This window comes from Chlorocebus sabaeus, chromosome 14, assembly GCF_047675955.1.
Source record: "Chlorocebus sabaeus isolate Y175 chromosome 14, mChlSab1.0.hap1, whole genome shotgun sequence".
NCBI classification, from domain to species: Eukaryota; Metazoa; Chordata; class Mammalia; order Primates; family Cercopithecidae; genus Chlorocebus; species Chlorocebus sabaeus.
Window position 1 is genome coordinate 90,484,239 of NC_132917.1, and position 17,799 is coordinate 90,502,037.

At 42.1% G+C, this 17,799-nt stretch overlaps 2 gene segments (V, D, J or C); both read right to left on the reverse strand.

Moving 5' to 3' along the window:
* LOC103241327 (immunoglobulin kappa variable 2-24-like) overlaps positions 1-17,799 on the reverse strand; it is a 978,355-nt gene that overhangs the window by 317,134 nt on the left and 643,422 nt on the right.
* LOC119618191 (immunoglobulin kappa variable 1-12-like) lies at positions 963-1,471 on the reverse strand. The segment is given in 2 exon segments: positions 963-1,285; positions 1,411-1,471. Coding segments are annotated over 2 exon segments (378 nt in total).

A 17,799-nucleotide genomic window follows, 5' to 3' on the forward strand; every position in this document is an offset into this window, starting at 1 on the left:
CACAAAACACACTATTGCAAAACACCCATTACGATTGACTAACAGACCTCCTGCTTCCTGTTGACCAGATTATCTTCATTACCCCTCCCTAATTCCTGTTTTCCCACATTTCTTCCCTGCTATCTAAACCCCTAACTTTAGTTGGTCAGGGAGATACATTTGTGAATGGTGTCCCATCTCCTCAGCTGCAGCACCTGATTAAAACCTGTTCTTGGTAATACTTGCTGTCTTAATGATTTTTTTCTGTGTGGTGAGCAGCAGGATCTACACCGAATCCTTGGCATTTCAATAACAGAATTCTCTTCAAGCTTCACTGCCTTGGCTTCTTGTTCCTTGAAATCACATTTACCCACAACTTCTGAGATAACTTGATATAATTCTAGGATTCACTTTGTCCACCACTGCTTACCAGTCTGAGCTTGCCAGCTCCTAACCCTTCCTAGTGCCAATGAACTTTCTCAAAGAGCTATAGGTAATATTTTCCCTTTTTCATAAAACTCTAACCTTTTCTTTGTTCTTCCAACATATTGAAGACCACTGAGTTTTCCTGTATGCCCCATTTGGCAAATATTCCTTTGCAAATAAAACATTAAACTTAGAGATTCATCTCTACATTTTATTTAGACTTCAGTACTTTAGACTCTAATTCTCCATATTAAGACAATTCCTGCTTAGAACATGAATTTTGGATTCTTCTCTGTTATGTGAATTCCAACGGAAGCTATAAACTAGACTCCTCAGGTGTAAGCTTCTCTGTCTTTTTTAAAATAGGAGAGTCTTTGTTATGGCTGTGCAGTTGGGGCTGAGAAAGCGAAAAGTATTATGGTGCAGACGTGACTTCATGTCCCCCTCTACCAACACCATCAGAGTGTGGCTGCATGTGAGGAATACTGTCAGCCTGTGGAGGCATCAGGAGGAGCAGCTAGAGCAGCCCAGCCTCACACATCTGCTTCCCTGGGGGTTTATGTTCGGGTTTGTAACACTGTGGGAGGGTAACTATTATGCTGTTGACAGTAATAAGTTGCAAAATCTTCAGGCTGCAGGCTGCTGATGGTGAGAGTGAAATCTGTGCCCGATCCACTGCCACTGAACCGTGATGGGACCCCACTTTGCAAACTGGATGCAGCATAGATCAGGAGCTTAGGGACTTTCCCTGGTTTCTGCTGATACCAGGCTAACCAGCTGCTAATACTCTGACTTGCCTGGCAAGTGATGGTGACTTTGTCTCCTACAGAAGCAGACAGGGAGGATGGAGACTGGGTCATCTGGATGTCACATCTGGCACCTGAGATTGGAAACACAAAAGCAAATATTCATACTCTTGATCATATTATAGGAAGACTTTCTTGAATAGCCAGGCAGTACTGAGCACACTGGGCTGAGTAAACCGCTAGTGTTCTCGTTCCTTACCTGGGAGCCAGAGCAGCAGGAGCCCCAGGAACTGAGCGGGGACCCTCATGTCCATACTGTGTCCTGACTGGGTCTGACTCCTGCACGAACTTTGTCCAGCCTATTAATAAATATTCAGGGCAGGAGGATGTGCTCTGGGAATATGCAAATGAGAAGAAGACGGGGCAGGCTGGGCACAGCTGCAGGATTGGCTCATCTCAGTAGCTAAGCACTGGCTCAGTGTCAACAGGTGTCCCAAGTAAGACCAGGGTAGCATAAATTTCTCTGCAGAGAATGTATTTCTACTGAGGACTATTTTGTCATGAGAAACATTTTTTAGTTTTTTTCTGACTATTTGAAATATTCCTCAGGAGTCAATGGAGTAATGTATTTCATTGGTGTATGGGGATTATTTAGGAGAATATTCCTGTTTGTAGGAAACACATAGTAAAATGCTAGACAGGATTCTCAGGTTTTCAAAACTCTCATATAATTCGAGTTAGGGAAGAGGGTACATTGTCCTATACTTTTAACATTTCTAGTTTAACATTGTTCCTTTCTAAAAAAATTAAAAATAAAATTTATTGACACGATGCCGTAAATATTTGTAAGCATTAGGTAATGGTGTTGTGGCATTGTTTTTACCAGTATTAGCTGAAGTAATTTACTACAGATACACAGATGATACCGTGTTTCCTCAATGCGTGCAGTACTCACAGATCCGCCATTATCAAGAGCTGCAGGTCTCGGTAATACCCAGAGACTAAATGGGCTGCACCTTATTCTTGTTTTGGGCACCTTCATAGTCTACCTTCTTTTCTCCCACTGAGTATTATTTCCCAAAGTTCATCCCTCTTAGTGAGGGTGACCAGGGCATGGAGCATGTCCCTGCCATGCACCATCAATGACACTTTCTTTTATTACTTTTTATCGGTGAGTTAGGACATCATCCCGGCCAAGATACCAGCCTCCCTGTTAACATCTTTAGGAAAAACATACTCAATCTCTTATTAAGCAACTGCCTATCCTGTGTACATGGAAAAATCAATAGGATCCAAATGAAACTGGACACAGATTTGCACTCATTATATCTCACATTTGTCATGTGCCCTAAAATATCCCATCCTGGCTCAGTAGCAGGGGAAGTGGATCCAATGATATGAGCATCAGTGGCCTACAGTCTAGGGCTGTACAAAAGTTTACTGATGCCTGACTAGCGGAGTCAAATCACAGTGCTGTAGCCTGTGTACAAACCTTCCTGCTGCTTTGTAAGCCGCCTGAATTTTAAGGGAATTTGCTTATATTGGGAGAAAGGAAGAAAGCTCCATTTGTCCTCTAAATATTTGCTGAAAATGAACGGACAAAAGGAAGATTAATAAGAGAAAAGGCAAACAAAATTCACTTAAAGTGCAGTGGGATATCATTGCAGGGTGATTACCCAGATTACTCAGTGAGATCCAGTTCATATTTCCTTTCTAGGGAAGAGAGAAATCAGAAGTGTAGGCAACCTGGAGAGAATAGATGAGCATAGAATTGCATTCTCAAAAGAACATGTAATAGCCTTTCTGGATAAAGCATCAACTTCCAGTCTCTTTTATTTTGATTCCTGTTTTGTGTTCATCTTTCCAGATATAAAAACTCCCAGGATGAGTTTTCTTGACAATTGGTTTCCTTCTGGAGAATCTGCTTTTTAGGCAGATAAGGGATATTTAGGAAAAGCCTATTTGTGCATTTGCTGCTTTCTAAATGCCTTTGGTTTTACATAATCATCATACCAATGCAGCATAGTTTGAGATGTTATTTCCTGGATTCCTGTACTTGCAACCACCTGCCATGATCCTGTTCCAGAGAAGTGCAGCTATAGACTGAAAGAGCAGCTGACCCCTGAACAACGTAGAGGTTGGGGCACTGATCACTGCTGCAGATGAAAACCTGTGTAGAAATTTTTCATGCTTAACTTAAGTACTAATAACTTACTTTGGACTGGAAGCCTTAGTGATAAAATAACTAGTTGATATATGATAATCTCTATTCTTCTAATAAAATGTCCTAAAGGAAAAAATGTTGTTAAGAAGATCATAAAAATGAGAAAATATATTTACTACTTATTAAAAGCTTGCCTACAGGTGACACACACAGAAGAAAATATACGTGGATCTGAAAATTTCAAACCCAGGTTATTCAAGGGTTAACTGTTCCATAATGAATGTAGCAGTCCCCATCTGTAATCTAATGCTTTCCTTTTGTTGTACCTCTGCTGATTTCCAATGGCCATATATATGTGTTATGTTCTGTATGATCTGGGCAGAGAACTCTGCCTCCATGCAGTGCTGGCCAGATGGCCTGGATTGTGTATCTTTTAGGAAAGTTTTATGGTTTCACTGTGCCCTCCAGAATCCATCTGTTGTAAAGTTAATTCTCAGTGTAATGGTATTGCCAGGTGGGACCTATTGGGATGTGTTTAGGTCATGAGAGTGGAGCCCTCTAGTGGAATACATTATTGACACAAGAAACAGGGATTACAGGGCCAGGATCTCTCTCTCTTAGCTCCTCTGTCATGTTAAGACATGGCCTTCCTCCCTTTGAAAGACTCAAGGATCCAGGCATCATCTTGAAAGCAGAGAAAGCAAACTTTAACCTGCCCATGCCTTGATATTCGGGTTTAACCCAACGGGCACACAATTCAACTTTCTCCACATCGTGTGTTCCAACTTGAAACATCATGTGAAGGGAACTCATCCCTGTGTCTGCCTGAAACCAAAACGTAGACATATTATTTCATATCATATTTTTTTCACCTTGGGGTAAAATATGTGTGGTATAAAAAAATTGAATGAAAATTGACATAACGTTTTGTGACCAAATATGATGAAAATCATTAATTTAAATGTCATTTACTGTGACGTCAGTCGGCATCGCTAATGACTAGATTGTATCCCCAAAGTTATTTTTGAATGCGTAAATAAGTGCACAGCAAACAAAGTCAAACAAATGAACTTAGTTTGCATTAGAATCAACAAATATTAACAGTACGATACTGGTCTCAAAATTAAGTATGGTGAAATCAAAAAAAAAAAAAAGTTCAAACTGCAGTTTGGATTTTGTATGAGAATGAAGGAGGAGACAGTGTTTTTGATGTGCAGAACAGAAATTCACTCTAAGGATCATGGGTGTTCCTCCTGTACTTCCTATGTCAAGCAAGATAGGAAACAAAATGCCCTTTTAGTTTTATCGCCTTCTTTGAGCTCCCAAAGCTACATTCTCTTGCTTGGGAGTGCCTTGGTACACTCAACCTTTGGTGAAGAATTTCTCATTGAAGAATTGAGGATTCTTGATTTCAAATCAAGAATGGGCATATTAGCATAACATAACTATACGTATATCAAAATCACCACTAATCTAGTTAGACAAGCAGGAAGAATATGCATTGCTTTTTATAAATTCACATTTAAAAAGCACGCTAAATTTCATAAGAGGCAGTGTTCCTAATGAAAAAAAAAATCACTGATTGAAATAGTTGTCTCACTTTTAGCTTTGTCCACATATTCTCACCTGGAACACAGAGCAGCAGAAACCCCAGGAGTTGTTATGGGGACATCTTCCTGCTTTTGACTTGTAAGTTTTGCTTAAGCCACATCTCAGAGAAAAAACCTTTTACAGATACTGAGAGGCAAGACCACTTTAGATGTGAGAGGAGGAATATATGCAAATTATGACGGTGTCCTATTGGTTTAAACACAGCGACATCACTGTTGCCAGGAGATCGCCCTCCCGCCCCTTCCATGAGTCTGAGATGCGCCCTCTGCTGGCACCTGCCGATGAGCCCAGCTGAGGTTCTGGCAGGGCTTGACCAGACCCAGGGCCTAGTCACAGAGTAAATACAGAGTCCATCGCAGTCTGGGGGAGGCTCTGCTGTCATCTGTTGTGAACAGCAGCTCACATCCTCAGTCTCGGCCCAGGGCTACATTAACTCTCCTGCTCTCTGTCACAATGTAGGCTGAAGAAACATTGATCCTGAGGACCTTTCACAAATCATCACCCCATACAGCACTATGTTGATGAGATCATGCAATAAGCGGAAAATCATATGGATTCTCAATATACATTGAAGACACCTGAGGAACAGAAGATAAGATTCATCGCTACAAATTCAAGGGCCTGTCTCATTGGGGAAGATATCAGGGATTTAGAGAAGGGGAGTGAGTCATGCTGGTCATTCCTTTCAAAGGAAGGGAAAATAATTTTGTCTTGCACCTCCAACCAATGAGAACAAACCACAGTGTTGGCAAGCCCACCTTGTAGTTCCATCACAACACATTCCACGCTTGGGTCTACTACATCATCCGGTTTTTCAGCCTATTGGCAAGGCTGTCTGTTTGGAGTGGGCTCAGAGAATGAGAAGTTCTGTGGCAAGTTCGGGTTCTGATACAGGTGGCTCTGTTGCTTGGGCTGTGTGATCCAGCACATTGCTTGGGTTAGATGCATCTGTATTAGATGAGGTCGCTGAACTCTCTTGCCAGCTCCAAGAAAGATTGACAGCGTCAGTCTCTGGGGTTCTAGAGGAGGACTATGTAATGCACACAAAGCAAACCCACAAACAATTCTCTGTTTAAAATGCAGCTATCAGAATATCTCAGGGTCCTAGTAGACATGCACATAAGGAAATAAGTAGCTATGTGACTAAGCTCCCCTCATACAGTGAGAATTTTAGTCTCAACAATCTATATGTCCAGGTGATACTCAGAGCTACTCAATATTACAGTGAAGATTGTACTTCAGAATTGGGTGAAAGCAGATTCAGAGAGAGTGTGCTTCACTTAGAATGACAGGAGTTCCAGTTTCCCATGTATTGCTCCTTTCTTATGCTAATGTTCAGTGACCTTAAGGATTTTCCCATTCAGCTAATTCCAGAGGGGAAAAACATAATAAAAAACCAACCAAACAAAACCACAATGACAAACAAAAAAGCTAGGCTTCTTCTTGAATGAATCTGCACCATACATTTGTGTAAATAAAAGTGAATTCCTCCCACACTATGGCCACCATCATGGGTGGGTGGCTGGATTTTACCTGGAGTCAGAAGGTAGTTGAGCAGGACATACGGTAATCAAACTAATGTGGCTAGAAAATGGTGAGTTAATTATATACATGGATTCCTGGAAAGCTGGTTGGGCAATGTCCTAGAAAGAAAAGATTGGGACCGGGTGCGGTCGCTCACGCCTATAATCCCAGCACTTTGGGAGGCTGAGGTGGGTGGATCACGAGGTCAGGAGATCGAGTCCATCCTGGCTAACACGGTGAAACCCCGTCTCCACTAAAAATACAAAAAATTAGCCGGGCGTGGTGGTGGGCGCCTGTAGTCCCAGCTACTCGGGAGGCTGAGGCAGGAGAATGGCCTGAACCCGGGAGGTGGAGCTTGCAGTGAGCTGAGATGGCGCCACTGCACTCTAGCCTGGGTGACAGAGTGATACTCCGTCTCAAAAAAAAAAAAAAAAAAAAAGAAGAAAAAAGAAAAAGGAGATTGGAATATCAGAGAGAAGTAGCTCTAGAGAAGAGACATGTGAATGTACTCCTGTGAGTAGGAAATTTTGGGTGCAGAATTTTGTTTATTGAATCAAAACAGCAGAGAACATCTGCCATAGGTGAGGCATCAACAAACCACCCGTACTCAAGACTCATCCACCTCTAGACAGACCAACTGAATCTAGACTTTTCTCTTAACTCCCACAGTATTTGCATAATACATTTTTATACAAAGCAGCCGTGGTGATGTGGAGGTCACGTGCGCGACAAATGAATCACACCTTCCCATCACCATTTGTACCTGTGCTGATCCAACTATTGTCACTTCTGCGTACCTGACTCCCTACAGCAGAAACAAATACCATCAGAAATTTGGTAATAATTTGGCATATTAGATCACTTTCCGTGGAGGTGGCTGTAACACATTTGTACTAGGATTCTTCTGTATTCTAGATAAATGTTTGTCTTTTCTACTGACCTATAATTGACTATTACAATGCTCAGAGTCTGCAGGTTTTATTGATATGGGAATCTTTCACAATCAGGGCACTACTATGTGGGAAAAGAAATGAAATAATCGACACAAGATCATGGCATCTATTGGTCCTATCAAATATTTCGCCCAAGAAAGTCCATGTGGGTATGACCTTCTACTGACTTCAGACACTATCCTTCAATATGTACTGAATCTTAAAAGGGATGACCATGTTAACATGAAGCAATGGTTTAGGAAGCCCTAGGGCAGAAATAGGAGCAACCACTCTTATAATTCACAGGAACAGAGCTGGGTTCCATGGGTTCCCACTTATGCAATTTTAGACCCTGCTGACCACAGGACCTGATACACAGGAGTGGACGCCTTTACTTGTTTCCTCAAGTAGAAGATATAGAATATTCTAAAGTGAAACCTAAAGCTATGGTCATGCAGGGTTCCCCTTTACCAATACACACAAGGGCAACCAAATAATTACCTATTTTAGCAAAGTTAAACAATGAAGCTATCATGAAGTGATAGTTTTCTGTTCCTTATTTGTGATAGGAGTATGTCAGGGAATATGTCTGAACTGAAAGACATAGAAGATGTTCTGGGTTTTAAATCCTGGTGTCACAGGACACATGGAGCTAAAGTACTGCAGGACTTAAATACAGGAGGACAGTGCTAGAGGGAGCTGGAACAAAGGCCAGGCTGTTCTGACCAGTCCCTCCCTGTTTCAGAATGTTACATTTCCAACACATTCTACAATTATTCTTGAGAAGAGTAAGAAAGAGAATGGGGAAAACCAAGTGAGTCCAGGACCATCGGAAGACTGTAGAGAAGTCATCCCCGAACCCAGACATCCCCCTTAGAAAGCTATTCCATTTTATATGCCCACCAACCACCCTGAACTGGAGGCGGAGGTGTATCTTGTCAGACTGATGAAGCACCTTGACTAACACAGTCTCAAAGCAACATCATTGAGCCAGAGCCAGAATAGATTTCACTGGGACAATGAAAACTACTACCAGAGGCAGGATGATCAGGCCCACCTGAAGCAGTTATGTAGCCCAGGATCCCATGATCCACAGAAGAATTAGCTAGAAGAGCGGAGGAAGAATCCATCAGGTAGACCTATTTTCTGCAATTATGAGCCTGTTTCCAGATCTTATGTGTACAGCTCCCTGTTACATTGTTAGTAACATCCAGGGGTGGAGAGGATGATATTACTCTCAATATTGCAGGGGGTGTACATCACCCATTATACTGTTGGCAATATCCGGGAGAGAGAGGAGATGATATTACTTTCAATATTGTAAATGGCTTTTGTGTACAGCTACCTGTGATATTGTTCGTAATATCTGGGGCGGGAGGGGATGATATTATTCCCAATATCGGAAAGGGTGTACACCCCCCTGTGATATCATCTGTAATATCCAGTGGGAGAAAGGAGATGATACTACTGTCAATATCATAAACAACTTGTGTGTACATCCCCCTGTGATATTGTTTGTAATACAAGTGGGGGAGAGCATGATGTTACTCCCAATATCTCGTGAGGTGTACACCCCCCTGTGATATTGTTCGTAATATTCAATATCACAGCGGGAGAGGATGATATTACTCCCAACGTAGCAGGGGCGTACACCACCCTGTGATATTGTTCATAATATAGAGAAGGGAAGAGGATAATGTTACGCCCAATATAGCGGTGGGCGTACACCCCCCTGTGATATTGTTCATAACAACCAGGAGGGGAAGAAAGGACATTATTGCAAGGAGGCTACACCCCGTTATGATATTTTTTGTAATATCCAGGGAGGGAGGAGATGATATTACTCCCAACATCGCGGGGGGTGTACTCCCCCCATGATATCGTTTGTAATATCCAGGGGACGATTTGAGATGATACTACTTTCAACATCATAAACACCTTGTATCTACAACCCCCCGTGATATTGTTTTTAATATCCGGGGAAGAGAGGATGATGTTACTCCCAATATCGTGGGTGGTGTACAAACTTCTGTGATATTGTTCATAATATACAGGGGAGGAGAGGATGATATTACTCCCCATATTGCAGGCATATCGCAGGGGCTGTACACCCTCCTGTGATATTGTTAGTAATATCCAGAGAGGAAGAGAATAATAATACTCCCAACATCGTGGGGGTGTACATCCTCCTGTGATATTTTTTGTAATATTCAGAGGGAGAGAGGATGATATTACTCCAAACATCCCAGGGGGTGTACACCCCTCTCTGACATTGTTCGTAATATCCAGTGGGGGAGAGGATGAAATTACTCCCAATATCACAGGGGGTGTACAACCGCGTGGGATATTGTTCATAATATCCAGGGAGGGAGAGGATGATACAACTCCCAATATCGGGGGCGGTGTACATCCCCTTGCGATATTGTTTGTAATATCCATGGGGGGAGGGGATGATATTACTCCCAATATTGCAAGGGGTGTACACTACCCTGTGATACTGTTTGTAATATCCAGAGAGGAGAGGGTGATGTCACTCCCAATATCGTGGGGGGGTGTACATTCCCCTGTGATACTGTTCATAATACTCTTGGGGGATTGGAGATGATATTACTTTCAATATCGTAAAAACCTTGTATGTACACCCGCCTGTGATATTTTTCATAATATCCAGAGGGTAGAGGATGATATTATTCCGAGTATCGTGGGCAGTGTACACGTCCCTGTGATATTGTTCGCAATTTCCAGGGTGGAGGGAGAGGATGATATTACTCCCAGTATGGCCGGGGTGTAAATCCCCTGTGATATTGTTCGTGATATTTAGGGGGAAAGAGGATGATATCACTTCCAATATAACAGGGGGTATATACCGCCCTGAGATATTGTTCCTAATATCCTGGGGTGGGGAGGATATTACTCTCAATATCTCTGGAGGTGTACACTTTTCTATGATGTTGTTAGTAATATCCAGGGGGAGATTGGAGATGATATTATTTTCAATATCATAAACACCTTCTTTGTACATCCCCCTGTGATATTCAAAATATCCAGTAGGGGAGAGGATGATAGGACTTCCAATATCCCGAGGGGTGTACACACCCTGTGATATTTTTCATAATATCCATGGGGGGATTGGAGATGATATTACTTTCAATATCGCAAACACTTTGTGTGTACGCCCCCCTGTGATATTGTTCGTAATATCCAGGGGAATAGAGGAGGATATTACTCCCAATATCGCAGGGGGTGTTCACCCCTCTGTGATACTGTTCGTAATATCCATGGGGGTAGAGGATTATATTATTCCCAGTATCACGGGGGGTGTACACTCCCCTGTGATATTGATCATAATATACAAGGAGGAAAGGGATGATGTAAACCCCCAGTGTCGTAGGGGCTTACTGTCCTCGGTGATATTGTTTGTATTATTGTGGGTAAGAGAGGATGATATTACTCCCAGTATGGGTGGTACACCTCCCTGTGATATTGCTCACAATATATAGGGGGGAAGAGGATGATGTTACTCCCAGTATGACGGGGGATATACACCTCTCTGGGATATTGCTCGTAATATCCATGGGGAGAGAGAATGATATTACTCCCAGTATTGCAGAGGATGCACACCTCCCTGTGATACTGATAGTAATATCCAGGGAGGGAGAGAACGATATTGCTTCTAGTATTGCAGGGGGTGTACATCCCCATGTGATATTGTTCATAATATCCAGGTGGGGGAGAGGATGATATTATTCCCAGTATTGTGGAGGGATGTACACCTTTCTGTGATATTGTTCAGAATATTTAGGTGGGTAGAGGGTAATATTACTCCCAATATAGTGGGGGGTTTACACACCCTTGTGATATTGTTCATAATATCCAGGGGGAACTGGAGATGATATTACTCACAATATCATAAACATCTAGTGTGTACACCCCATGTGATATTGTTCATAATGTCCAGTAGAGGATAGCATGATATTACTTCCAATATCATGGGGGGGTGTACACCCCCTGCATACTTTTTCATAACATTCAGGAGTGAGAGGATGAAATTACTCCCAATATCACACGGGGGTGTAATATGTAGGGGGGAGAGAATAGTAGTATGATATTATTTTCAATATAGTGCAGGATATACACCCTCCTAGGATATTTTTCATAGTATCCAGGGTTGGAGAGGATGCTATTACTCCCAGTATTTCAGGGGGTTTAAACACCCTGTGATATTGCTCATAATATCTGGGGGGAGAGGATGATATTACTTCCAGTATCATGGTGGGTGTACACACCGTTGTGATATTGTTTGGAATAACCAGGTGGGAGAGGATGATATTACTCCCAATATTGCAGGGGATGTACACCCCCCTTCGATATTGTTCATAATATCCAGTGGGGGATGGGATGATATTACTCCCAGTATCATAAGGGGTGTACACCTTTCTGTGATACTGTTTGTAATATTCAGGGGGCGATTGGAGAAGATATTACTTTCAATACCATAAACATCTTTTTTGTATACCCCACTGTGATAATGTTCATAATATCCAGGAGGGCAGTGTGTGATATTACTCCCAATATTGTGGGGGGTATACACGTGATATTGTTCGTAATATCTAATGGGGAGAGGATGATATTACTCCCAATATAGTGGGCAGCGTACTCCCCTTTTCCCATGATATTGTTCATAGTACCCAGAGCGGGAGAGGATGATATTACTTCCAATATCTTGGACGTTGTACCCCACCCCCGTGTGATACAGTTTGTAATACCCGCGGGGGAGAGGATGATATTACACCCAATATCACGTGCTGTGTAGCCCCTCTTTTGATATTGTTCATAATACTCAGGGGGGGAGAGGATGATATTATTCCCAATATCTCGGGCATTGTACCACATCCCATGTGATATTGTTCCTAATACTCGGGGTGGGGGGAAAGGATGATATTAGCACAATATTGCAGGTGGTGTAGCCCCCCTTGTGATATTGTTTGTAATACCCAGTGGGGGAGAAGATATTACTCCGAAAATCCCAGGGGGTGTACCCCACCCATATAATATTGTTCATAATACCCAGGGCAAGTCTTCCCCATATTGTTTTCCTGATAGTGAATAAGTCTCTTGAGATCTCATGGTTTTATGAAGACGAGTTCTTCTGCACAAGCTCTCCCTCTTTGCCTTTTGCCATCCCGGTAAGATTTGATGTGCTCCTCCTTGCCTTTCATCATGACTGTGAGGCCTCCCCGGATATGTGAAACTGTAAGTCCATTAAACCTCTTTTTTAAGTAAATTGCCCAACCTCAGGTATGTCTTTATCAGCAATAGGAGAATGGACTAATACAGTAAATAGGCACCAGGAGAGTTAGGGGCTATTGAAAAGATACCCAAAATTGTGGAAATGACTTTGGAACTGGGTAACAGACAGAGGTTGTAAGAGTTTGGAGGGCTCGGAAGAAGACAGAAAAGTGTGGGAAAGTCTGAAACTCCCTAAAGACTTGTTGAATGGTTTTGGCCAAAATGCTGATAATGATATGGACAATCAAATTCAGGCTGAGGTGGTCTCAGATGACGATAAGGAAATTGTTGGGAGCTGGAGCAAAGGTTATTCTTGTTATGTTTTAGCAAAGAGATTGGTGGCATTTTGCCTCTGACCTAGAGATTGCTGGAACTTTGAATGTGAGAGAGATGATTTAGGGTATCTGGTAGGAGAAATTTCTAAGCAACAAAGCATTCAAGAGATGATTCCAGTGCTGTTGAAAGCATTCAGTTTTATAAGGGAAGCAGAATCTAAATATCCAGAAAATTTGTAGCCTGGCAATGTGATAGAAAAGAAAAATCCCATTTTCTGAGGAGAAATTCAAGCCAGCTGCAGAAATTTGCGTAAGTAAATGTTAATCCCTAAGACAATGGGGAAAATGTCCCCAGGCCATGTCAGAGGTGTTCATGGCAGCCCCTCCCATCACAGGCCCAGAGGCTTAGGAGGAAAAAGTAATTTTGTGTGCCAGGCCCAGGGTCCTCATGCTGTGTGCAGCCTAAAGACTTGGTGGCCTGTGTCCCAGCTGTTCCAGCTATGGCACAAGGGGCCAATGTAGAGCTCAGGTTGTGACTTCAGAGGATGCAAGCCTCAAGCCTTGGCAGCTTCCACGTGTTGAGACTGCAAGCACACAGAAGTCAAAAATTAGGGTGTGGGAACCCCTGCCTAGATTTCAAAGGATGTGTGGAAACACCTGGGTGCCCAGGCAGAAGTTTGTGCCAGGGGTGGGGTGCTCATGGGGAGCCTATGCTAGGGCAGTGCAGAAGGGAAGTGTGGGGTTGGAGCCCTGACACGGAGTCCCTACTGGGACACTTCTCAGTGGAGCTGTGAGAGGGAGGAAGGTCACTGTCCTCCACACCCCAGAATGGTAGATCCACTGACAGCTCATACTGTTCACCTGGAAAAGCCAGAGACATTCAGTGCCAGCCCTTGCAAGCAGCCAGGAGGGAGGCTGTACCTTGGAAAGTCACAGAGACAGAGTTACTCAAGACCATGGGAACCCACCTCTTGCATCACTGTGAACTGGATATAACACATGGAGTCAAAGGAGATCACTTTGGAACTTTAAGATTTAACTGTCCTGCTGCATTTCAGACTTGCCTGGGGTCTGTAGCCCCTTTGTTCTGGCCAATTTATCCCTTTTAGAATGGTGGTATTTACGCAATGCCTGTACTCCCATTGTGTCTAGGAAGTAACTAACTTGCTTTTGGTTTTATAGACTCACAGGCAGAAGGGATTTGCCTTGTCTCGGATAAGACTTTGTACTGTGGACTTTTGAGTTAATGTTGAGATAAGTTGAGATCATGGGGGACTGCTGGAAAGGCATGATTTGTTTTGAAATGTGAACACATGATATTTGTGAGGGGCCAGGGTCAGAATCATATGGTTTGTCTCTGTATCCACCCGAATCTCATCTCAATTTCCCACAGGTTGTGGGAATTTATATAACCACAGGTTTTATAAAGAGGAGTTGCCCTGCACAAACTCTCTCTCTCTTTGTCTGCCACCATCCATGTAAGATGTGACTTGCTCCTCCTTCTACCATGATTGTAAGGCCTCCCCAGCCATGTAGAATGGTAAGTCCATTAAATCACTTTTTTTTTGTAAATTGCCCGGTCACAGGTATGTCTTTATCAGCAGGGTGAAAACAAACTAGTACAGGATTTAGAGAAATTTTGAATTTTAATGGCTTCTTGATGGATTTACCGATTTATCATTAGGAAATGCCCATTTTTATCTCTTGCATTAAAGTCACAACCTATATTCTTTTGCTCAGTTTTTGCATGATATGTACTTATCATCCTTTCATTTTCAAATTCATTCTATATTCTTCCTATGGTGTATATTTTATGAGTAGCACACATCTTTGATTTTAATCTTGTCTGATAATTTTATGATTTACTTGGAAAAATTTGTTTATGATGCAATTATTTGTAAAGTTAAGGTTAAAGTTACTACCCTGTTTCCTCTGATTTTCTTGATTCATGCTTTCATTTGAATTAATCAGTTTAGTTATAGTTTTTTCTTATATTAACTTGCTAAATATGCAAATGTATGACACAGCAGATATCCTCAACTTATTACTGCCTAATACACATTTAGTGTATTATAATTTCTTTCTCAAATTATTCATAGGTAAATGACAGAAGCAGAATCAACTCTTGGAAGCTCACCTATGTCCTGCTGGGTTGAACTGGAATGTGTGATATGACCTAAGTTTTATTTGGACATGAATTTTCCTAACCTTTGAATCACTAAGGACCTAGAGGTCTGTGTGATGCAGCACTTCCTCAGGAGCTTGCAGTGACATCAGGGCCCAGGCCTGAATGCCAGGCGGGGATGTCTCAACTCTGTTATTCTTCCCAGGAAATACAGGATTTTAAGTTCCTATCAGCTGCAGCAGCCTTTGCATGACAGAGTCTGCAGAATGGAGGAGGTCCACGTGCCCTCTGAGCAATGAGACATGAGAGAAGAGAAATGTGGTGCCTGAAGTGTAGCTAAGAAATGTATGGTCATGAGCCCTCAGCTGAACCAAGTCTTCAGTGTTCTCCAACATCTTCCTCTTTAGGCATCTAAGAGAATCCACAGTGCCTGCTCTCCACAGAAACAACACATCTGGGCAGCTGGGCCACAGCAAGCAGGGAGGTTTGTGTTCAGGACTGTACCATTGTGGGAGGATAATGTGTACTTTGCTGGCAGTAATAAACTCCAACATCCTCTGCATCCACCCTACTGATTTTAAGCATGAAATCTGCCACTGACCCACTGCCACTGAACCTATCCAGGACTCCAGGGTCCCGGTTGCAAATGAAATAAATCGGGAGCCATGAAGGTTGGCCTGGCTTCTGTAGGTCCCAGTTCAAATAGGTGTATCCATTACTGTGAAGGGGGCTGTGACTGGACCTGCAGGAGATGGAGGCCGGCTCACTAGGGATGATGGGCAAGGAGAGTGGAGGCTGGGCCATCACAGTATCTCCACTGGATCCTGAAATAATAAGAGAGAAGTGCAAGGTTATGTGCAAACATTGTGAGCCATTTTAATCATTTTCTGTCTGTTACTTATGCTTTTCTAAATTATTTTGTGTGTGTGATTATGGCTAATACTCCCAAAACATACGTTTAAAAAGAACCAAGATTTGCAATGCACAAAGGGGCCTCTAGAGATCACCTACTCCATCCCCCTCCTTCTGTGTCACAGCTTTCACTAAAGTGCATGTCCTTGCTCCTTCTGGAATCTTCCTCACTCACAGATCTAGACATCACATGACCCATCCTGGAGAACAAGATGCATCCAACATGAGGACAGGACACACATGGGAGGCCATGAGGCCCCTAGAGCTCACCTTCCCACCCCATTCTCTTCCCTCTTCTCCCTTCTGTCCTTACCAGGGACCCAGAGCATTAGCAGCCCCAGGAGCTGAGTAGGGAACCTCACTTTGAGAAGGTGAACTGAGGAGTCCAGATCAGTCAAGGCAAGGTTAGAGCTGAGTTTTTATCTCAGACTCACAGGGAAAGGTCCTCCCTAGCAGACAGTATGCAAATCCCCTGGTGGGTGCAGTGGGGTGGAAAGAGCCAAGCAGAAGGTGGGGGCCTCTCTTGTGAGCAAAATGAATTAAATATATTTTATGCTTTAACGGAAATCAAGAGAGGTAAAATCTGTGTTGCCTGAATGGCAAAAGGGACAAATTTAGACATATCCTGCTGTTTCCTCTACCAGATTTCTAGTTCTTTAGGACTTTCTCAGGCATGTTTTACATTTCTCTTTAACAATGTTGAGCTTTCAAAATATTTGGTGATTCTTATTTATTTGTTCGGGTTTATTTAAAACAGTCTAGGTTTGTTTTTATTTTATTTTATTTATTTTATTTTATTTTATATATGACAAAACACACACTGCAAAGTGTGCAAATCTTAAGGGTGCAAGTGAGTTTTAAGATACAGATCATTTCATGTCTTGATCCAAATCAAAATACGGAAGGTTTCCAATTCTCTCGCTGCTTTCTTTATGCCCCTTCCCAGTTAGCAATTGCTGCTGAAAACACAATCAATGTAATGGATATTCTGACATCTATAATAATTGTTTTTTTTTTTTCCTGGACTTTATATCAGGAAAATATTTTTTGTAGCTTCTTTCTTATTTCTTTCACTTTCTGAGGCCTTGATTCCTTCTTTTCAATTTGCATTGCAAACTGCTGTCATTCCTTGTGATTCAGATGAATTTTCTCATGAGTTTCTTGCAAAGCATATATACAATTAATTAATCTTCATAACTGAAGGAATATTTCTACCTTGTCTTTACATTTAAATGATTGTTTTGCTGGATACAGAATTTGTGGCTGACTTTTCTCCCCCAGTATTTCAATATATCATTCCACTGTCTTCTCACCTCCATTGGTAATGATGAAAATTTAGCCAATGGCTTCATTATTGCTTCCTAGTATAGAGTAAGTCAGTATTTCAGAGATGCATTCCAAATTCTCTGTGTCTTTGTCTTTCAACATTGGTACTATAATGTTTATAGTTATGAATTGCATTGTACTTATCCTAAATGGGTTTCACTGAGCTTCTTTCATGTATAGATTAATGTGTTTCATCACATTGAAACATGATTTTCATTGTTTCTCCATTGTTTTCATTTTCAGTTTTTGTTTTAGAATCATAGCATACATGTACAGATATGTTACAAAGTTATTTCGCACGATGCTGAGGTTTGAGATATGACTGAACCTTTTAACCAGGTAGTGAACATTGTACCCCATAGGCAGTTTTTCAGCCTCTGCCCTTCCTCCCTCTCTCTCCCCTCTAGTAGTCCCCAGTGTCTATTGTGCCCATCAGCTGTGGACTGGATAAAGAAACTGTGGTATATATGCACTGTGGAAATCTATGCAG